This window comes from Trichosurus vulpecula, chromosome 3 (assembly GCF_011100635.1).
Source record: "Trichosurus vulpecula isolate mTriVul1 chromosome 3, mTriVul1.pri, whole genome shotgun sequence".
NCBI classification, from domain to species: domain Eukaryota; kingdom Metazoa; phylum Chordata; class Mammalia; order Diprotodontia; family Phalangeridae; genus Trichosurus; species Trichosurus vulpecula.
In genome coordinates, this window is record NC_050575.1 from 180,089,106 (window position 1) to 180,111,826 (window position 22,721).

General features: G+C 41.8%; 1 protein-coding gene across 1 annotated transcript in view; it reads right to left on the reverse strand.

Annotated features, from left to right (window-relative positions):
* COL20A1 (collagen type XX alpha 1 chain) overlaps positions 1 to 22,721 on the reverse strand; it is a 66,714-nt gene that overhangs the window by 37,023 nt on the left and 6,970 nt on the right. The window contains exons 3-17 of the mRNA XM_036748415.1: positions 18,679 to 18,789; positions 17,579 to 17,722; positions 16,579 to 16,737; positions 14,925 to 15,080; positions 13,819 to 13,938; positions 11,415 to 11,579; positions 6,655 to 6,802; positions 6,179 to 6,356; positions 5,345 to 5,474; positions 4,500 to 4,655; positions 3,983 to 4,099; positions 3,486 to 3,625; positions 2,058 to 2,187; positions 666 to 808; positions 52 to 188 (exon numbers count right to left, since the gene is read on the reverse strand). Coding sequence (XP_036604310.1) covers positions 52 to 188; positions 666 to 808; positions 2,058 to 2,187; positions 3,486 to 3,625; positions 3,983 to 4,099; positions 4,500 to 4,655; positions 5,345 to 5,474; positions 6,179 to 6,356; positions 6,655 to 6,802; positions 11,415 to 11,579; positions 13,819 to 13,938; positions 14,925 to 15,080; positions 16,579 to 16,737; positions 17,579 to 17,722; positions 18,679 to 18,789 — 2,134 coding nt within the window. The remainder of the gene's footprint in view (positions 1 to 51; positions 189 to 665; positions 809 to 2,057; positions 2,188 to 3,485; positions 3,626 to 3,982; positions 4,100 to 4,499; positions 4,656 to 5,344; positions 5,475 to 6,178; positions 6,357 to 6,654; positions 6,803 to 11,414; positions 11,580 to 13,818; positions 13,939 to 14,924; positions 15,081 to 16,578; positions 16,738 to 17,578; positions 17,723 to 18,678; positions 18,790 to 22,721) is intronic.

Here is a 22,721-nt window from a genome sequence, read left to right on the forward strand (position 1 = left end):
AGTCTTTTTAGGGCATTCTCTCCTCAGTGATCAAAAAGGGGAATTTATCACTTACTTGGAGTATATCGGAGGGATACTGTGTCACTGCGGGCCCCATCTCTGTAATAGGCTAAGATGGAGATCTCATATTCTGCATGCTTCCCTAGACCAGGCAAAGTGGCAGTACCTAGGTTCCCTGGGACAGAAATCTGTGGTGAGAGAGAAAAAGAGAGAATGAGGGAGAGAGATTACATTCTTCCAGACACTGGGATCTACTAATTTAGTCTGTGTGTGTCTACAGAGGAGATCTATCCAATTAAGAGATGCTGGATCTGTAGGTTTCTGACTTTTAGGGCTGAATTCCTCCTATGCAAGGCAGGGAGGCACATGTGCTGAGAAAACATGGTGTATTTGGTCTAGGCCAGGGAAAGATGGTGACTCTACTCTATTGACTGTTTCTCTGGGGAAGGAGAAACAGTAGTCTAAGCTCAAAGACACTTGGCCCAAGGGCATGGCCTTCAGGGAGGGGTCTAGCCAGCTCCAGAGAGTTGCCTGTTTTGTCAGTGGGTCCTCCTGTCACAGAATAGGTTGGGTTTCTTTTGCAGAGAAAAGTCTTGTGTCTTGTTTGTAAGACATCTCTTTCAGACTCTATTCTCATGCTTTTGACCTGAACCACACAGTTGTACCTCATAAGCTTTTCCTTCACCCAAGGGCATCCATTTGATCTGATAGACCACCACACCAGAAGCTGCAGCAGCAGCCCACTCCAGCTGGACATCATCCCCCGGCAGTTCAGTTACTTTTAAGTGGCTTGGGGCTGGAACTTTTCCTAAAGGACAGAAAAAGGAGGAAAACTCTTGACCTTGAGTTTTGCCATTCCAATACTCACTGGTCTTGCCCCCTCTTTGCTGTTTCCAGCTGCCTGTGAGTAGGTGCAGAGCAGATGGCTGGGGAGCTCAACAGTATCCTGACATCTGGCCCTAAGTCATACTACAGCCCTCAAATGACAGCAGCCTGGGAATCCAGGGCCTGGCAGAAATCTTCGCAATTCACCAATTTCATGATCATCAATAGACTCCTGGGATAACAGTAGCACATGGTGGGCAGATTTGGAGTCAGTAGAGGGAAAGGAGACAGAAATAGGCTTCTATCTCTGAAGGGGTTAAATATATCTGTGAGACTCCAACTTTTCCATCTACACCCATAATGTCATCATTTTCCTCTGTCTTTCCTTAAATTTCAGGAGACCTCATCCAGCTTGGGATAAAGACTCAGCTTATTTTCCTAGGACTTAACCTGATTTTTCTAGAATCTTGTCCTACAATCTTAATGTTCTGTTTCTGACTTTTTACATTTCAATTTAATCCAGCAAATATTTATTAAGCATCTCTGAATCTAGATCCCTGAAGTTCTGCGATTCTATCCTCATAAAGGATGTTCTTTCCCCAGGGCCAGCTTATATACATACATACATACAGACAGACAGACAGACACACACACATACACACACACACACACACATATGTATATAACAGAATGGCAATCATCACACCATGATCATGATGTGGATGGTATATTCTGGGGTGTTCTGGTAAATGTTTAACAACTAACTCTCTGAAAATATGCATTTTATACTTTTAAGTTTAATATGAATTATTAAATTTTTTTCCATCACTTTCTCAAGTCATACATATATATGTATATATGTGTGTGTGTGTGTGCGTGTGTGTGCATGTATGTATATAAGCTGGCCCTAGAGAGATAACATCCTTTATGAAGATAGAATCATGTGTGTATATATATACATATATATAATAGCTTATGTTTATATAGGAGTTTAAGAGTAAGTGTTTACTATTCCCATTTTAAAGATAGGGAAACTGAGGCTCAGAGAGATTAATGACTTACCTGTGATCACACAACTGTTTAATGACAGATAAATCCAGTTCACCTGATTCCAAGTTCAATGTTCTTTTCCTCATGCTATGCTATGTATCTATGGGGATATATCAGAGAGATACTTTGTCCTTCAGCTTGGAAAGACTTCACTACCTCACCACAGCTTTCTGTTCACTTACGTGTGGTCACTCGTCCAGTGAGTGTGGAAGAATCACCCTCTTTGTAGATTGATGTGACACTGACAATATATGAGGTAGAGGAGGATAGGGGGGCCAGCTTGACAGAAGAGGCATTCCTGGAGACGTCTATCTGTAAGGTAATGGTAAGCTCTAGACTTCCATAGCAGTCTACGCTACAGACAGTCAATTCCACCCCCAGGGGGGACAGGGCAGCCATCTCACCTGAGGACCATACAATTTACTTTCCCTTCCAAAGTCAGTCACACTATTCCTAGGAGTCGAGGCCAATGGATGTATCCCAAGGTTCACACACATCATTCCCCCAGAAAAGAGCTCACAAAACATGGTTTATAATGGATGGGGGTACATCTCCATAACTTTGGAGATATATTATTCCTCTGTGTAAAAAGTCCATGGAACAGAATTGTCATGGTATGTTTCTGTTACTCTTTGGGGCATTTTTTTCTTTTGTAGGTTAACTGAAGCCCTTGTCTATATTTAACCCTGCATATATGATGACTCACCCCCTTGACCCTTCTCTAGGTGGCTAACAGAAGGTTGTACCTAGTTTGTAAGGGTTTACCTGGAACTATACTCAACAAGATTATGGGTGAATCAAGCAGGGATGGTGATTTTTGGTTGATTATGGGCTTGGCATGGATTGTAAAACTCTACAATAGGATTAACAAATAAAGCCAAAAGTTGAGTGGAGCCAAGCCATGGGAAAGACAGTCCTAGGAATAGAGCAGAGTAGTTGAAATGGATGAGTCAGATTAGGGCATCTTCCTGGGAAGATTGTCCACAGGAGCTGAACCCCAGGTAGGCTTACAGAACCTAGACATTAGTTACCACTCATAAACTTAAGAGCTATCTGGACATCTAAGTAGATTTCCTTCAGGTACTTTGATCACATGCAATCTCATAGTGATACTTCTGAATTTATTCCACTTCCTTGTAAATAAAGCCTGGAAAAGCATACAATCTCCTATGAGAGTATGTCACAGAGGGCAGAAGGGAATGAGGGGTGGAAGCTTTGAATGATAAAAAAAATGATCATGGGAGGAACTGGAAGGTGGGGAGCTTAGAACAAGTAAGTCACATTTTCTAGCGCACAACTACATTTAGGCTAAAAAATTTCCCAGCTTTGAAAGTAGCTACCCGCAGCCTCTCTACACTTCCCTTCCTCTGTACTGTTTCCTTTTGCTTCCCTTTCCACTCCCCTACTCCAAGCTTCTCATTCCACCATCCCAAGTTGACCTAATAAGTTGTCATTCTATGTCACTCACGTAGATTAAAGAAAGCATCACTCATTCCAGAGGAGTGGAGAGCTAAAGAAAGAAATCCAGGGAGGCTTGCAGGTTGTTCTATGGAACCCTCTGGGATTTGCCCTACCATGACTGACATCATGTTCTCCTGTTAGACACTCACCTCCCCAGCTTGGTTCCCTTCCAGTGAGACATAGGACACATGGTACATGCGCACTCCCCATGATGATGCCTCCCAGTGGACTCGAACAGAGCTGTGGCTGACCTCAGAGAAGCTCAGGTGTTTGGGGAGATCCAAGGACACTACGGATTCAACATCATGTACTTCATTGGGGGATATGAGGATTTGGGTTCCATGATATATATCTTTGCATGTGTCTTCTAAGTAAATGTACTAGGGTTATGTTAGACTGTAGGAATTATTTGACCAAGGAGGAGACAAATCTGAAAGGAAATATCTTGTTTTGATCACTCCCTGCTCCCCCATGAAAGACCCCTTGACAGCTCTCCTTTTGTAGGAGGGTAATGCCTGTTAAGGAGAAGATGGAAGAAAGACAGGTAGCTGTCCAAAGTTTGGAGAAGGGGAGTGGAGTCAAAAGGACAAATAAAAAGGGGGAAACAGAGGATTTATGAAGGAAGAGTCATCAGGGTGTCACTCACAGGTCTTGACTTGGATGCTCTGGGGCTCGCTGACTTCCTCCCCAAAGAGAGCATACACAGCAATGCTATATTCTGTGCCAGGAGCCAGACCTTCCAGCAGAACCTCAGGATCCCCCACTCTCACCTGGAGCACAGGACCCCAATGTGCTATTGTGGTTGAAGGTTTGATCAAGACGAGTCTTCATCACCCTCACCCCAGGACTCCCCCCTTCCCCTCTACTATCTTCTCTATCATTTGCTACTAATTTGCTGTGTAACCTTGGGTAAGTAATTTTCTCAGTCTGGACATCGGTTTCCTCATCTATAAAATGAGGAGGTTAGACTAGTCCCATCTCTAATAAAAAGAAGATTAAGTTTAAACCTCTTCTTCCCACCATCATTCCCACAGTATGCTCCTGTAGACTGAGCTGGTCTGGACAACCCTGGAAAAATCACTGGTTGGGTTGGCCTCAGGACCCTAGCAAACAATTTAAGTGAGGGTTCCTGGAGAACAAGCTTGCACATACCTCTTTCCCACCTTCCTCTTCCTCCTCCACCTCCTGCTCTCTAGGGGAAGCTGATGAAGTGCAGTGAACCAGGTACTGTGTAGCTTTATTTGTGGGCTTCCAGGTCAAGTGGATACTATTGTGGGTCACGCTGAAAATGGTCAGTGAGCTTGGTGGAGACAGTGGCACTGTCCAAGGAGAGCACAGTGTCAGAGAGAGGCAGGACAGGTGGGCCCCACATTAAGAAAACTCAAAATGGATATCAATCTTACAAAGAAGATGAATGAGAAGATGGTGATGAACATTATTTGCATGACAGTGGTAACTTAAATTTCTATAGTGTTTTAAGCTTTATAAAGCCCTTTCCAAATAACCTTCCTGGGAGGGAAATGATACAAGTAGAATCCCCATTTTAGAAATGAGGAAAACGAGGCTGAACCATGTAACTTGTCCATAGCCACACAGATAGCTAACATCACACCCAGGATTTGAACTGAGGTTTACTGACTCCAGGTCTGGTACTCTTTGCACTATGCCATGATACCTTCTCCATTGCATGAAGCCAGGTCCACCTGCATACTCATAGTGTTTCAAGTGGGTAAAGTGAAGCTCAGCAAGGTGCTATGTCTTGTCCAGGGTCACAGAACAAGTCAGCAGGAGCCCAGCCCCTACCCCAGTTCTAGGCCCTTCCTCCTGGATAACACTCACTCTGTATGACTTCTAGAATAGGACCAGATCCTCTCATGAGATCTGACATTATACTCATTCTCCCACAGCCTGGAGAAGAAGCTAAGAGCTTCTTAACATTCAAATATCCCTGGATCTATTTCATTAAAGTCAAAGGTAAGACCTAGCCACAGAGCTACTCCCAACCTACATGTAGTCACAATGTCCCGGAGCCCCTCTCCAACACCATCCTTATAGACAGGAAACACTGTAACCAAGTACTCTGTGTTGGAGGTCAAATTCAGCAGCTGGGCAGATGAGGTGGCCCCCTCCACTGTGACCTGGAAGAGAGACAGGTGAGGACAGAGCAACCTTACTCCAGTGCAACAGTGGTTTTGGAGAGGGCCTCCCATACAGCATGGTGTAGTTGACAAGTAGAGGACTGGAGAGCCAAGACACTTGGGCTCCAGGCCTAGCTCATCTAACATCTCTGGGCCCCAACTGGTAAATTTGTTAAATGAACAGCTGGAGCTAGACGATCACTAAACACTCCAGTTCTAATGCCCTGTGATTTTTTTAAAGTCTATATTACAAACTTTGATCCATCAGAGCTCAAAACTCACGAGAATCCAACTTTTGGGAAGCTGATCTATGCTTGAGATTAGGACACAGAGGCCAAGATTTAGAGGTTATTCTGTTGATAGGTGTATGGGGCCAGTCTAGGGCCAGGGTTGAGTCAGTCAAATGAAACCCAAATCTGGGACTTTAGGACTAGCTCTAGCTATATACCAAATGAATGTAAGTAAAGACTACATGAACTAGAGATACTTATCCAGTTATTTGATTATCCTGGTTCCTGGTTTCCCCTCCTAACCACTGTCTCTTTTGCCCAGACACCTCCTAACCCACCAATGATGGGGACAAAAAGAAGGCAAAATGTGAACTTTACCTCTGCTGCTAGTGAATGGTTCGAACCAAAGGCAAAGATGAATCTTTTGAATTTTTTGCAGATTTTGATTATCCATGTTCCCCTGGCTCCTCTTACCTCCCTGAGTGTGCCACCTCTGGAGGGATGATACACAATCCTGTACTTCCTGGCAGGCTCCAGAGGAGGGGTCCAGGCCAGGCGGAGCCCTGTGGCTGTCACCTCCGATACAATCAAATTCGTGGGGCTTGGGTGGGGCCATCTATTAGCTGGGACACCTGTGGGTGAGTGTAGGGGAGGGAAGTAGATGGGCTAACTCCCTTCAATGTACTCCTTCCTCAGACACAGGAAAAAAAAATAGGTCTCCAAAATGTTTCTCCATTAACAGTTCCTTCAGCTCCCTCTGGAGGTCACTTCTAGAACTGGGGGCTGGGGATGGAGGGGAAAAGGATAGAAAAAGATACTCCCTCCTTCACCCGCCGGAACAATCTTTCTCTCTGTCTAGTGGATACCACATCTCCACAGCGAGGTCACTGCTCGGACAAGGGGACAAAGCTGTCAGCAGATGTATCCCCTCACCTAGGTCCCTGCTCCAGCTTCTCTCTTGGATCTTCCAGCAAAGGAGTCGGATGAACCTGTCGGTCAGATTGCCAAGGAGAGGGAAATCCTGGACATTGTGAACTGTGACATCCAGGGGTAGGGAGGCCAGGTGTGTCAGCTCAGACTCATCAGCATTCTTCACTCCTGCACAAAGAGCAAACCTGGGGGTGAAGCTGCCATGTGTGCCTAAGAACCCTGCTCCTTCCATGTGGTTGAATCATTTTCAGTCTTGTCCAGCTCTCTATGACCCCATTGGGGGTGGTTTACCAGTTCCTTCTCCAGCTCATTTTACAGATGAGGAAACTGAGTCAAATAGGGTTAAGTGACTTGCCCAGGGTCACACAGGGTCTGAGGTCAGATATGAACTCAGGTCTTCCTGACTCCAGGACCCGAACTCTATCTGCTGTGCCATCTAACTGCCTCTGAGGCTTTCTCTGATTTTCTTTTCCCAAGTTATTTCTCCTCCCTTGTAAAATGCAGAGAAAGCCCTGTGTACCTCCCTGACAACCCTCCTTTCACATTGCTTTTAAAAGAAAATCTGAAAAGGAAAGAGGGAAGGAAGAAAAGAAGGAAAAGGACAGGAAAGGAGAGGAGAGGAGAGGAAAAGAAAGGAGAAGAAAGGAAAGGAGAGGAGGGGAGAGGAGATGAGAAGAGAGGAGAGGGGAGGGGAGGAGAGGAGAGGGGAGGAGAGGAAAGGAAAAAAGGAGAGGAGAGGAAAGGAAAGGGAGGAGGGAGGGAGGGAGGGAGGAAGGAAGGAAGAAAAGAAGGAAGGAAGGACAAGAAGGAAGGGAGACAGTCCATGTCTTCAAGGAGCTTATATCCTAAAAGGAGGAAAGTACACAAATAAGGGAATAGTGGCCAAGAAAGGGTATGTTTTCGTCTGGGAAGACTCAGGGATGGGCACTCCTTTGACTTCCCCTTTTATAGACACAACTGTAATTAATGTTTATTGATTACAGTTCTTGCAAGAGCAAGAGCAGGAGGGGATGACGTGTATGAAAAATTTCAGGAAAAGAGTGTGCATATGTCTCTCATCTTCCCTACTAGATCATAAGATTCCTGAGGGGAAATATGACATCTGATCCTTCTCTGTTTTCCACTCGATGCTGGGTACATGGCCTCAAACTCAGTAGTGTATTGTGTACCAGTAGTTTGATGGATCCTATATATGAGGAATTCTTTTCCAAGGTTAAGCTTCAGTTTAACAAAACTGTCTTGATCAGAAAATGCTTGAAAGTCTCAAGGGCATACGTCCCTCAGGGCTCTGTCCTGGGCTCTCTTCTCTTCTCTAGACTGTCTTGCTCAGTGATTTCATCAGCTTCCACGGGTTCGATTATCAACTCTATGCAGATGATTCACAGATCTATCCCAACTCTAATCTCTCTTTTGAGCCACAATCCCACACTGCCATCTGCCTCTTGGACATCTCAAACTAGTTGTCTTGTAGGTGTTGCAAACTTAATATACACAAAACAGAAATCATTATCTTATCCCTAAAAGCTCTACATTCATCTCAACTTGCCAATCACTGCTGAGGGCCCCAATATCCTCCCAGTTACCCAGGCTCACAATCTTGATGTCATCCTCTACTCCTCATTCACACACCCCACATATCTAATTACCTGTCACTTTAAATTAAGTATTGTCATTTTTTTGAAGAAGGAAATGGCAAAGTACTCCAGTATCTTTGCCAAGAAAATCAAAAATTGGGTCATGAAGAGTCATACATGATTGAAACGACTGAACAACAAATTGTCATTTCTACCTTCATGACATCTCTTGAATGTCTCCTTCTCTCTACTCACACCATCTACTTTAACCTTCTTTAACCCCATTGTGGGCCATTCTCCCTTCATACCTGGACTATTGCAATAGCTTCCTCATTCATCACCCTGCCTCAGCTCTCCCACTCTCCAATCCATCCTTGATGGCTACAAAAGTGATTTTCCTAGAGTGGAGGTCTGATCATTTCACCTTCCTGCTCAATCTCTATTAGCTCCCTATTACATCAAGGATCAAATACAAAATGCTGTTTGGTATTTTAAGCCCTTACAACATCACCCCTTCTTGCCTTTCCATTATTCCTACACTTTACTCCTCTCCACATACTCTATGATCCAGCTATGCTGGCCTCCTAGTTATTCCTTTCACATACATAGTAGTACTCCATTTCCTGACTACTTATTCCCCACACCTAGAATACTTTGTCTCCTCCCCTTTGCCTCCTGGATTCCCTGGCCTCATTCAAAATTCAGCTGAAATTCCACCTTTTGCAAAAGGACTTTTCTGGGTCCCTCCAGCCTTCCCCCAAGATCACCTTTGGTTTCCACTGTATATGTGTTGTATGGGCATAGTTATTTGCATGTTGTCTCCCAAATTAGAATGTGAGCTCCTTGAGAGTAGGATCATGCTTTGCCTTTCTTTGTATGCCTGGTGCTTAGCAAAGTCCCTAGCACATAGGAAGTGCTCAATAATTTCTTGTTCTCTGATTGACTGACTGACTTTAACCCAGAGAGTCACAGAATATTCAAACTGAGAGGTGACTCAGGAAAAGCAAGTCCCATCCCTTCTTTTGCAGATGAGGAAATAGAGGCCCCAAAAGGTAGTGTCCTTACTCAAAGTCACACAGTAAGTAGCAAAGCTAAGACTGAAACCCTGGGGTTCTGGCTTCAATTCCAACGGCTTTCTACTCTACCACACTTGCATCCTCATTTGCTTACAATTGAGCTCCATGGAGTTTGCTTAGGCAATTATTATTATTATTAACAAAAATAACTATAATAGCTAGTATTTATACAGTGCCAATTATTGTGCCAGGAATTTGCTAAGTTATTTACAAATATTATCTCATTTGATCCTCACCACAAAATTGGAAGGTGGGTGTTCTTATTATCCCCATTTCACAGTTGAGCCAAGTAGAGGTTAAATGACTTGCCCAAGGTCACACAGCTAGTAAGTGTCTAAACCCTGGATTTGACTTCTGACTCCAGACCTAGAACTCTATCCCCTGCACCACCTAGCTACCTCAAGCTGAGTACCTGACCTTCTATCAATGCCACCTCTGTCTTTCTGCAACTGGCAGAGGCCTGACAACGAGAGGGACAGGATTGTCAGCAGAAGAGTGGTGGAAACTCCCTGCATGCTGAATTGAGCCCCATCCTGTTGTACTTGCCATGAACCTTAGACAACTGAGGATCTGAGATCTAAATCTGGGAGGTATCTCTAAGGTCATCTAGAACAACACAGAACCTTCATTTTATGGATCAGGAAACCAAGTCTCAACAAAGTTTAAGTGACTTTCCCAACATCACATAAAATGTCCAAGACAGGATTTGAACCCACATCCTCTGACCTGCATGCTGGCTAATAAAACCAGTACTCTTTCCACTGTACCACTGGGCAAGAAAGGAGTCTCCAAAGGTTGTATTGACCATCCTCTCTCTGCCCAAAGACCAAGTCAGAATTAGAACGCTGATCTCTTGTGACCCCTAGGCCAGGGCACTTTATACCATTCCTTGCTCTTCAAAGGCTCACAACATTTTTGGTTTTGCTTTTGAGGAGAGAAAGCAGGAATCTTTGTTCTCAATCAGTATGCATGCATGTTTGTGAAACGAGAAAGATGCTCACAGAGGGCGAAAGACAGAGAGAGACAGACAAAGATAGATAGAGCTACAGGAATAGACTCTGAGATAAAGACAGCGAAACATGGACAGAGCCAAATGTTCTTTTAAAAATAACATTCATTTCCTACTCCTTGGAGGCTCCAGCTACTCCTCCACACCCACATCACACTAATAGGATGTCACACTAAGAGGCCAAATTGTGCCACAACTGATAACTATAATCACCTTCATTTGATTTGCACTGTGTACAGAGATGCCTGGGGAGAGGTTGCTGTGTCTCTGTTTGTCTTATTAAGATAATTGCTGATCAGCGTCTTCTCAAAACAACACTTAGATCAGTCTGGAGCAGGAGTGCCAGGCATGGCCAGGGCACCACTGATAAATGTAATCCCTTGGGCCAGACCAACCTTAAAAAGAGGTAGAGAAGGTGGCACACACTTAGAGTGTGATTTCAGAGACAAAAAAATCCCCTTCCCCTATCTTTCTTTGTATTCCTAGCACTTGACATAGCTCTTAGCCCAAACATTTTTTGACCAACTGAGCGAATAACTGACTGATGGACTTATTGATTGATTGATTGATTGACTGACTATCCAATACAGTCACAGTATGTTCAAGCTGGAAGGCAGCTCAGAGAAAATCAGGTCTTCCCTCCCATCTGCTTGCCATTGGGACAAATCCCTATCATTCTACAACCAGAGAAAAGGCTTAAAATGCAGACACCCCTTGGAGAAGGAGTACAATGACTGCCATTAATGCATCAGTGAAGTGTCCAATGACAGAGACTTTCCTGGGATCAGATCTTGATGATAGTGCTGTAAGAGCTAGAGAGAGTGGGCCCCTGAATGGGGCAGAGGATTCCATGGAGTTGGTATAGAGACTGAGAAAAGTCTTCACCCACTTCCCAATGTTAATGCCAATTGGCCAGACTTCTAAAACAACCTAGGAACTTGAACTTTAATGGAAAATAAAAAAAACATTAATACTCTGCACTCTGCATTCCCTAGAAGTAGGGGATTATCACAGAATATCAGAGGTCTTTATCCAACCTATACTCTCCTCTCACAATGCGGCTAATGAAAAGTGTCTCCAAAAAGGAAGGTCAAGTGCCCAGGTTTGAAGGTATATCTTACCAATGGCAAAGATGTCCATGCCTAAGTCTTTCATAACTTGAGCAGCCAGTCGGGCATCATCCTGGGACTTGCCATCAGTAAGAAGAATCACCACTTTAACTGCCTCAGAGCGAGACCCAGCTTCAAGCTTCAGATTCTGTTCTAGGACGTGAGTCAGTGCAAGACCTTTAGGGAAAATAGCACAATCACAAACCAATATAAATACCACCTCTTTCATAAAGTTAACTCTGAATGCTCCTGCCTACAATGATCTTTTCCTTTTCTGAACTCCTACAACACTTAAAATCAAAATTTCAACGTTTTGCTCTTAGGGTGATGGAGTTGGAATGGAGACTTTCACACTTTACAAGTGAGGAAGCAGGCTCAGGTGGGTTAAAATGTCTCGCCAAGGTTTCACACAGGTAGTGCATACTGCTGTGATGGGTTTATCTCTCCTTTCCAACTTGAATGTGTGCTCCCTATAGTCAGGGATTATGATTTCTCCTCTTTTCTCTCCTAGATGGAGTTTATGCCCAGAAAAATAATATTTGCTGAAGGGCTGAAACAGAAGTTACTAAATACTCCTACGTCTGCTGGTGATGAGAAGACCTTGGCTATACTCTCCCTCCTAGATACTTTCCTTTTCCTCAGTTCTCAAGACACTGTCTTCTGGTTCTTCCCCTACCTGTCTGAATGATCTTTCTTGAAGGCCTTTGCCAGTTCAGTGTCCATCTCCTATCCCCTAAGCCTAAGGATCTTCCAAGGCTCTGTCCTGAGCCTTCATCTCTTTTCCATCTATACTCTCACCCTTGGCATTCTCAGCTAACTCCTATGGGTTGAATTAGCCTCTCTATTCAGGTTATTTCCAAATCTATATATTCAGTTCTAATTAATCACCAGAAGTCTGAGCTTGCACCACTAAGTGACTGCTCGATGTCCTCTTAGCATCTCAGACTCAACAGGTAAAAAACAAACTCTTTGTCTTTCCCCTAAACCTGCTCCTATTTCAAAGTTCCCTTATCTTGAAACCATGGCCTCCCCTTTGACTTTTTCTCCTCCCTCCATATCTAATCAGTTGCAAAGTCTTGTTGATTCTCCTTCAACAATGTCTTTCACATCAGAATACTCCTCTTATTATCTCTTGCCTGGACTAGTGCAATAGCTTTCTAATTAGCTTCCCTTCCTCCCATCTTTCCCCTTGCCAAGCCATCCTTCACACAGTTTACAAGCAAAATCACCTTCCTGAGGCACTGGTCTTACGATGGCCCTCTCCCACTTAATAAAAACAAGATCAGAAGCAGCAGCAGCAGCAACAACAACAACCTTTAGTGACTTCCTAGGATAAAATAAAAGCTTCTTAGCCTGGCATTTAAGGCCTTCTACAATCTGGTTCCAGCTGACTTTTTCTAGCTTTACTTTACATATACTAGTCTCTAAGCCTGAAATGCACTCTCTCCTTGTCCTTGCCTATTAAAAATGTTTTCTTCTCTCAAGGTCCAGATCAGGTGCCACTTTTCCCATGAACTTTCCCTGATCCCTCCAGTTAAAAAGGATTCTTCTTTTCTCAAATCTTGCTAGAGCATTTTGGTCCTATGACATTCTATCTTGTATCATATATTATTGTGTGCATCGCAGCCTAGGCTTCTCTGCATTAGACTGTAAGCTCTTTAAGAGCAGAGGCTCTGTCATTTTTTATCTTTACAGCCCTGTAGCCCTAGTACAGGGGCTTGCAAGTGGTAAGCACTTAATGCATGCTTATTGAACTGAAATCAGACCTTTGTCCTGAACTTCTTTTAATTTGGGGATCCCTTAGTAGATGCTCCAGGGAGAGAAGAGTGGAAAAATTGTGGTCCCTGCCTTAGGTAGGCATATAGAATAGGCTAGTTGTGCCCTGGGGGGTTGACACATATGGCTCACCTTCTGTGCATACTTATGTCCCTGATTGGACAGTTCAGTCTAGTTACTAGTTACATATGTGGCCTTCTAGGTCCTTGGGTGTGGTCTTTTGATTGAGTCCAAGTTTTACAAAACAAATCCTTTTATTAAGGGCATTTGTTGGGTGAAGTTTGGATTCAGTTAAAGGGCCACACCTAAGGACCTAGAGGACCAGATGTGGCCTTGAGGCTGCAGGTTCCCCACCCCGGTATACTAAGAGAGATAAGGACATACACTTACACACAGCTTGAAAGTACTTTTGAATATATACAAACTAATATGTGGCTGAATATGTAGCTATATCATACTCTAAACAAACAACTTATCTGATAGGTAAAAGAAGGTCCCCTTAGAGTGCCAGGATTTGCAGATGATAGAGGCCTAGGTTAATGTGTGTTTAGAGAAGGATATTTAAAAGGATGCAAGGAAGAAGGGTTCTTGTGAGTGTTAAAGAAATGTTGTGAGTGTTAAAGAAATGTTGCTAAGGTACCTGTGAAAGTGTTACCACCCTTGTAACGGAGATTTCGCACAGCCTCTAGAACTTCATCCTTGGTGTTGAATGAATTCAGGTCCCATTCAGTTCGGGGATCTCCACTGTATTGGGACAAACCTGAGAGAAGGTGAAGGGAACCACAGGTATGGGCAATTGAGGGCTGCATAATGACAGGGGAGATGTGCTTCTGAACAAAATGACTTACCTTTGGTGCTACTTTCTTCCCGAAGTAGTTTCCCCTGCCACTGGACATATTCAGTAGTAGCTTAATTTTTTTTGCTCCTGAATATCTCTTGGAGGTGATAAATCCCAATTTCTCCTGTAGCAAACCCACTGAATTCCCTCCCATATGGAAGATCTAGAGCACAGTATAGGTGGAGTGACCATATCTCCAATTTAGAATCCATTTTTTCTGGAAATTTTCCACTTCCCTAGGTTCAGAGCCAGGTCTTTCCCCTTAGTCAAAAGGGCATTCCTATAGTGCAGGGGTTTTTAACCTTTTTTATGTGATGGATCCCTTTGGCACTCTAGTGAAACCCATAGATCCCTTCAAAGAAAATTGTTTCTAAATGTATAAAATAAAATACATAGAATTAAAAAGGAAACCAATATATTGAAATGCAGCTATTTAAATATTTTTTGAAAAAAACTAGTTCACACACACCAGGTTGACTACCAGATATGGAGGCAGGAAATAGCATTTTGTTTGCACAAACATTCTTGAGGTTCCATGGGGAAGAATGTGAAGCCTCCAGCACATTGCCATGTGATTGATCAACCAGGCCAATGTAGAAAGCAGTACAGCCTCTGCTTCCTCTTGCTAATGAAGAAATTTCAGGAGTTCTCCCAGGGAAAACTAAATAAGGGGGTGCTGCTGGTTTAAGTATCCACATTTGATGTCATTCCAAAGCATTAAGCTGTTGTCTCCACTTATTCATCACTTCCAGTCACTGGGGGCTCCTTTATATTTTTAATTTCAAAACCTAGAGGAATCAAGCCTTCACTGAATGAGCCCCCAACTCCTGATTATGACTATTGGGGAATCACAGTTATTATCACCAATGACATGTGAAGGACCAACCGGAGAACAACTTTGTACCTACCAATTCGGACTTTATCCTGGGCAATGTGAAAAGGAGAGATGATGTTGGCCAGGAATTCTCTGATGAGCCTGAAGTTACTTCGGCCAATACTCCAGGACCCATCCACCAAGAATACTATATCCACAGGAATGGCGGTGTCACAATGGAACTGAGGACCTTGGAAGATGGAGGCAGAGACAGCTAAGACAGAAGCAAAGAGATCAAAGAATTCTTTATCTAGAACTGAAAGGGACTTTACAGATTATCTACTCCGACCTCTTCATTTTACCAGTAAGGAAAACAAACTCCTGAAGGGATAAGTGACTTGTCCAAGGCCACACAAGTAGTGAGTAGCAGAGCTGGGACTCAAACTCACCAAGTCCTTTGGTTTCAAATCTAGCTGTTTTTCCATTGTACCCATGTGGCCTGCAAGAGTGAGCTTGAGTAGGGTAACCTCAGAACCACGGACAGCTCCTAATGCTCCGCAGGTTGGGTTTCTATGCCTCCTCTTTTAACTTTTCCTCTTGCAGGTCATTCTTTCAAACATCTCAGGCTGCATATGTTAGAAGGGTCCTGAACTGATTACAGTAGTTACCTGCCCAAAGAGATTTAAACTTTATCCAACTACCTTCTATACTGATTTGTAGCAAAATACAGCTCTTTCATGTTGAAGAACTGCTGGACTGCTGGGGAAAATATAGTTCCAGATCTTAGGGAACCTTTCATTTCATAAGATGCATGCATGCATGCATATATTCGTAAGTGCATGTGTTAGGTATGTGTGTTCATGCACATATGCATTGTGTACACACTACACATATATAACATGTGTGTATACTGTAGTACATGGTTGTTTGCATTTTGTTTCCCCCATTAGACTGTAAGCTCCTTGACAGTAGGTACTTTGACTTTTTTTGCATCCCTAGCACATACAAGCTTTTTCATCATAGGGACCATCTCCCAAGTGTAAATGGGTATAAGAGCTGGCTTTGAAGAATGTTTCCTTTGGGAGCCTTCAGCAGCTTCCTCTCTGACTTTTGCTGTTCCACATGAGGCAGATATGGGAGAGGGAGAGTCCATAATTCAAATGAGTATCCCTTGGGGATATCTGAGGACAAGCAAATGGGGATAAGAACAGGGACCTGGGGACTTGGGTCTCCTAGGTCTTCTCTATGACTTGCAAACACTTTTATTCCACCACCACCCTGTCCCTTCTCTGAATTCCCACAGTTAAGTAGCGTATAATTGGTGTTCGTTTTAAGTGTAAGACCAATTAAACAATGAGCCATGAACACGAGTATGCATTTCCACTCTTTTGTAACCCCCAAATTCCCTAGCATGTGAACAGTCACATAGAAATGCTCAATAAACTGCCTGATCAAATTAGATAATCTATATAAAGCATTACATAAATGTCAACTAATGATGATGGCAACAATAACGGTGATGGCAAAAGTGATGATGTTGACGATGACAATGACGATGATGATGAAGATGATAACGTAGCATGGATGACTTGCAATTTAGGTGTGGGATGAATTCAGCCAACGACATTGCTGTGAAGCAATGTGGAGGTCCAAGAAATAACTTGGGGAAGCCCAAATTGAGTGACTCCATGTTCTTCTTCTCTGCACCAATATCTTCAAACCCTCTGCGTGTGTGTGTGTATACCTACCTAAAGTGGGAGAGATTCCACTCCAAGTTGGTGAAGTTGCTTCAAGCTCAGGAACCTGCTCAAATTCATGATTTCCCACTGAAGAGGGAATGGGCTCCAGGGTTTCCCCTGCTGGCTTCCGGCTATTCCTGCCCATGGAGAAGCTCTTCAAATCCTCAACTAGAATTAATATGAAACATTACCCAGGGCCAAAGTCCAGGGGCAGAACTGTCACATTTAGTCTGTTTTCTGATCCAATATTACAGTAGGGTGGAAAGGATACTTACTGTTATTCTCATCTTACTAATGAAGAATCTGAGGCTCAAAGGGATGGAATTACTCACCCAATGTCACAAAATTAATAGTACCCAGGAGGGAGAGAATCAGGGACAGCTGTAGATGCTGATTCCTTCTGCCAAGATTTGCTTCATGACTGATTTTGAGCCAATTACCTAATCTCTCTGATCCTCAGTTTTCTCATCTCAAAAATGGTGCTAATAGTCTCAAAACTATTGTTAGAGGCAATAAGTCTATTGCACGGGATTCTGCCACCTTTCCCCAATACTTCACTTCATCCTCCTGCTTCCCCTCTTATGAGGGCCTACTTATGCCAAATATACCCAGAGTCCAAGGGAAACCTCACCTAGGAAAAGGAGAGTATCACAAGACTTTAGAGCTGGAAGAGCCCTAGAGACCATCTAGTCTAAGCCCATCATTCCATTAATGAGGAAATGAGGCTTACAGAAAGGGAGTAATATTAAAGTCACATAGCAATTCACAGGCCCACGCAGATCTGGGCCTAGGACTGAGGCCTACAAACTTCCAGTTCAAGATTCTTTCCATTAGATCCTTCTACAGAAGGATCTGACTTTCACAGTTTGGCCTGTCTCACTAAGTTCATTCTGTTTTTTGGTCCACTGCCAAAGTTCTTCTGAGTCTATGCTCATTTCTGAGGCTGAGTTAGGTAAGAGAAAGCCTCAGAGGATGATACCAGCAATATTACCCAGCAGGAACAACTTACTCACAAACCTCCGCCTGGCCAGCAGAGTGTCACGGGAGCCACTGAGTACAAATATTTGGAGTGTATATTCCTTGGTGGGGCTTAATCCAACCACAGTGACTTTAGGTGTCTTGGTAGTCAGCATTACTTCCTGTTCGGAGTCCCCTTAGGGAGAAACAGTGGTCACAGTAAAAAACTGCATGTTGTTTGGGGTAGGAATACATTGCTCTTAATTATCTAGAACATTCAGGTCTTTGATTTCCCTCATTCCAGAGAGAGAATACTCACAGGTCCCCACTGTCTCGGGGCACACTTCTGAATAGTTAGGTGAGGGATGTAGAGAAGTTATATACACTGTAGGCTTTGGATTAGGTGTGGATTACCCATACACTTCCCCTCATGTACTCTATGTTTTATCCAAACCAAACAGCTTTTCATCCTTTGAACATACCTCTGCTTTTCTGGCTTTGTGTCTTCCCCATTCTTTCCCCAAACCTTGAATGTCTTCCCCCAACAGCTTTACCAATGTAAGTCCTGCCCATAATTTAAGTGTGTAGGTGCCTCATCCTCTATGAAGCCTTCTTTGATACCCCCAACCAGAAATCATCTATCCCTCCTCAGGGGGAATTCATGCACCACATCCAGGCTGGACTAGATGGCTTCTGTAGTTTTTTCCCACACTGAGATTATAGATTCTTCTGAAGCCTCAAAAACTCATTTTGATAAATATTTATTAAGCATGTACTATGTGCAAACATTACTAAGCATCTTTATCATTTCATATCTATGATATGACCTCTATCATATTTAAAACTAAGAGATCCTTGAGGACAAAGACTACCTTAGGTATCTTTGTATCCCTCTTGGCACCAAGCCCAGGGCTTTGCTAATACAACTAAAAACAAAATTTGCTAAATGAAAATGAATTCAATCTAAAGACAATGTAAAAAACAAATGCAGTTTGGAAAACTAGGTCCCAATTTCTCAGCCTTGAGGCTGATGGACTTCCGCCACTCAAGAAGGGCAAAGAGGAAGATCTGTGTACTCCAGCCCAGGCCTATTCCCTTGCCTAGCCTTGTATCCCCAGACATGCTTCCCTACTCCCACAATGCCTTCAGTACCTGCCATAGGCTTTACTTGAACTTTGTAGCCATTGATATTTCCTTCTGATTCCTTCCACTTCATCTGGAGCCGGTCTTCAGACAGCACAGTCAGCCTCAGTCGGCTAGTCCCTGCAGGAGAAGTCAGAGTCCCTGAGTTCATGGAGAAAAGATGAGGCCTTGTTTTCAAGTAACCTCAGTCTGAGTCAGAGTCTTCCCAACTGAGAAACCTCTAAATCTTGTGGGGAAGGGACAGGGACACAGAAGCAATGGTCAAATTGTTGGATATTTTTAATAGAGTTCCTAATATAAATACTTCCACATTTTTTCAGTGAAAACAAAGTTTAAATCAAAGTCAACCAGACTGTGACTAACATGATAAATTCACTCTGACAAAGAAAGTAATGCAGCAATTAGATTGTGAGCTCCTTCTTGGCAGGGAATATCTTTTGCTTTTCTTTATTTCTCCAGCACTTAGCACAGTGACTGGACACTGGCTGGACACACTGACTGACAGTTATTTACTATGGTTTGAGTAAATGAGGTCAAATGTGAGTAAGTGTGAAATGCGTCAAATCTCAAGGAAAGCTCCATCAACTACCATCATTAGTCAGAGCAGGTTCATGGCACAGATGAGTTGGGCTGTCCTGATGCTTTTTACATGTGAAAGTAAAATGTATAAACTCCAAATTAAACAATCGTTTTGTGGAGGTTAAAAGTACTTTAATACTTCTTTAATACTTGTTATATTTCTCAATGTCATTCATTTTGATAAGCACAACATAAGCCAACCCCCCCCAACTCCGAAATGCTTAAAATTGCAGTTACTTGAGACCTTATAGCTAATTATTTGAATTAATCAACAAGTTTAAATTTCATAGTCTTAAATTTTTTGTTTCTAATTGTTTTAATGTGAAATGTATCCCTTAAAGATCGATGAATATATATTTGGCTCAAAAAGAAAATCCCATGGAGCATCTGAAACTAATAAAAGCAAAGACTATAATTTAGGTAATGAAAGTACAGAAACAATGTAAAAAGCCTCAAATCCAAAAAATATTATCCACGCTGTTTATCATTCCACTCCAGTCATATTATTGTCACATGCCTTACCATTGCATCCTCTATACTGCTGGACCTCTGGAGACCTGGGTGACTTAGTCTCCTCAATTCTATGCTTCCACTTTGGGACTTCATCCACCATCCCTACTAGTGGGTATGTAGCCCAAGCTTACATGGTCCACTCTATCTAAGCAGTCTCAGGCACGCTTCACATTCCACCAAAGTCATATTCTTGTTATTACTTACCCCCCACCTTCCTCTGGATATTGTAATTACACCAATGCTGCCATTGTTGCTAGAACTGGCATATTAATCAACTCGCTTTTGACTCTACTCACCATCCCTGTGAATTTTCAGATGTAAACACCTGTCTCTGGTCAGCATATCCCTATTTCTGTTGTCTTTTTTTCAGGTCCCCTATTAGAATGTAAAATCCTGGAGAGCAGGAGCACTAACACTTTTGCATTTGCATCCCCCATTGTTAGCACAGTCCTTTGGACATAGAAGGCACTTAATAAATTCTTTTTCATCATTTTTATTCATTCTTTCATTGGCATTCACATTTATTGCTATTGATTAAGTGGAAAGACTGCTGTGTTTGCTTTGCATAAATATTTCAGCTGCAGATAGCATGAAGCCTAATAATTGAAAGTGTACATGCAGAATATATTGGCAAGATGAGATAAATTTTTTTCTGAAAGAAAATTCCAAGCTTTTAATAACAAAAAAATTTTAAATGTCTGTGGCATCAAAACGATTTCTCACATCTTGTAAAGTTGCTTACAGAATTGCTAAGTGTAGAAAACCTCAGTTGATACGAGAAATGTTAGTACTACATAAAGCTATTGATATAGTAGGAAAGATGCTTGGTCAATCATTTGCAAAGCAGCTTCGAAGGGTTCTACGCACTGATAAAGGGTGGGTAGGAGAGTTGTTCACATCAATTAATTGACAAATGAAAATCTTCCTTTTTGCACTGTAAGTGGATAAGATATTCATTTTTTCAACTCAATAAACATTTATTAAGCACCTACTATGTGCCAGGCACTGTGCTAAGTGTTGGGGATACAAATAAGAAAAAGAAATATAGTCCCTAATATTAAAGAGCTTACAGTCTATTGGGGAAGACAACACAGAAAAGGAAGCAAGAAAGTGGGATGTGGGAGGATGGCTAAGGGATATATAGCAAGGGTATCTAGTTCCATGGAGTTGAAACTAGGTAGAGCCACAGGTGCAAAGTGGAATGAATTGAAAGTCCAATTTCTGCCATCTATAAAGGAAGGCTTTGGGAGGATTTTGGTACTCTACCCTCCAGCTCTCCATTCAGAGGGGAGAAGAGGCTGTGGGAGGTGGTGTCCAGGCTTGAGTGAGATTAGAAGTCTTAAGCTTTTCCTGGAAGGAGCATCTTGTTTATTGGAGTTGAAACTGACAGAGCAGCAAAAGCAAAGTGGAGTAAGCAATCATTTGACTACATATGTATGCTATATTGTTAATCTGATGCTAATGACAATTTGTTACTTTCCAAACTGATTGACAACAATGTCATATCAATGGAAAATTTCAATATAATCAATGGAATTTTTAACAAAATTTTAATGAAAATTATATAACGTGGGAGAATTGTATTGGACTCAATACTGAGAGAGCTCAATCGATATCAAGACAAACACAAATCTACCTGTGTTACTTTAAAAATGATACTTCATGAAATTTGAACACATTGAATGCTTCACAGACGATGGCATGTTTTAAGAAATATGATTGAAGAGCTACTTTTTTGAGATGGACCTAAGATTTAATTGATGCATAAAACTCAGAATGAGAAAACTTCTAGTAATGCAAATGAATGTTTCCTCTGATATTTATAGTTTAACAGATATTCCTGGGAGAACTGAGAGCTCAAGTGACTTATCCAAGGCCATACCACCAATGTGTGTCAGAGACAGGACTTGCACCCAAGACTTCCTGACTGATGTCTGCTTTTTATCTACTATGAAACAGAATGGTTTTCTCAAGTTACAGTTCTTTGAACTAAGTTTAACCTAAAAAAGGAAGTTATCATTTTCTTAATAATAATAATGAAGATGAAGCAAACTAATTTTGAACAGAAATTTCCTTCTCAAACTCCATATCTGGTGAATATTTTTGAAAAATTCTATATAAATCAATTAACACCAAATTATGATCTGATCCAGAAAGATAAAGTGACTGCATTTACAAAAAATGTAGAGAACAATGAATAATACATTTAAAAATTAGTAATTTTGTTTTCTGGTTTTAAAAATCTCTGTCAAATGAAATAAAAGCAAGTAAAGTTCTGATTATTAATCACTGGACCTGTCAATAGAAGAATTTTTTACTTTATGTTCAATGCATATTTCTAAATATTACTGATAAGGAATTAATCTACCATGGATTATTATGATACATTCAGTCTTGCTCCATCTGAACAATAATTGTTAATAGACTTGTCCCATGATAGTAAGTGGAACCAAGTATTTGAATCAGAAAATGTTATGTTTGGGTTTTGAGTGAATAAAAGGCTCTAAGATTTGTCAAATTAAGTGATACTATACACTATTTGCAATATTTTATTAGCATTAAATAGTTTTTCTATTCTGGGTATTACAAAGACAAAATAATGTTCTAGGTCAGTGGTTGAAATAGAAGTAACAATATCACCAATGACGTCATGGTTTGAGAAACTTTGGGGTGAAAATCATACTCATCACATTAATAATATTATTAGGGTTATTTTTGTTATAAACAATCTATGTATATTGTGTTATTTTCATTATATGTTGAATATTTGTAAGTTACAAAATTATAATAAATTCTTAATTTTATTTGAATAAAATATTACCTAGGAAAATTATTTTTGAAAACATTTTTATGAAGAGATAGAGCATGACAATTTTTGAGGAGGTAAAAAAACAAGATGTTACTATGCAATGTTTAGAAACCATAAGTCTTAGAAGGAAAACAGCTCTTCTGTTAAAAGT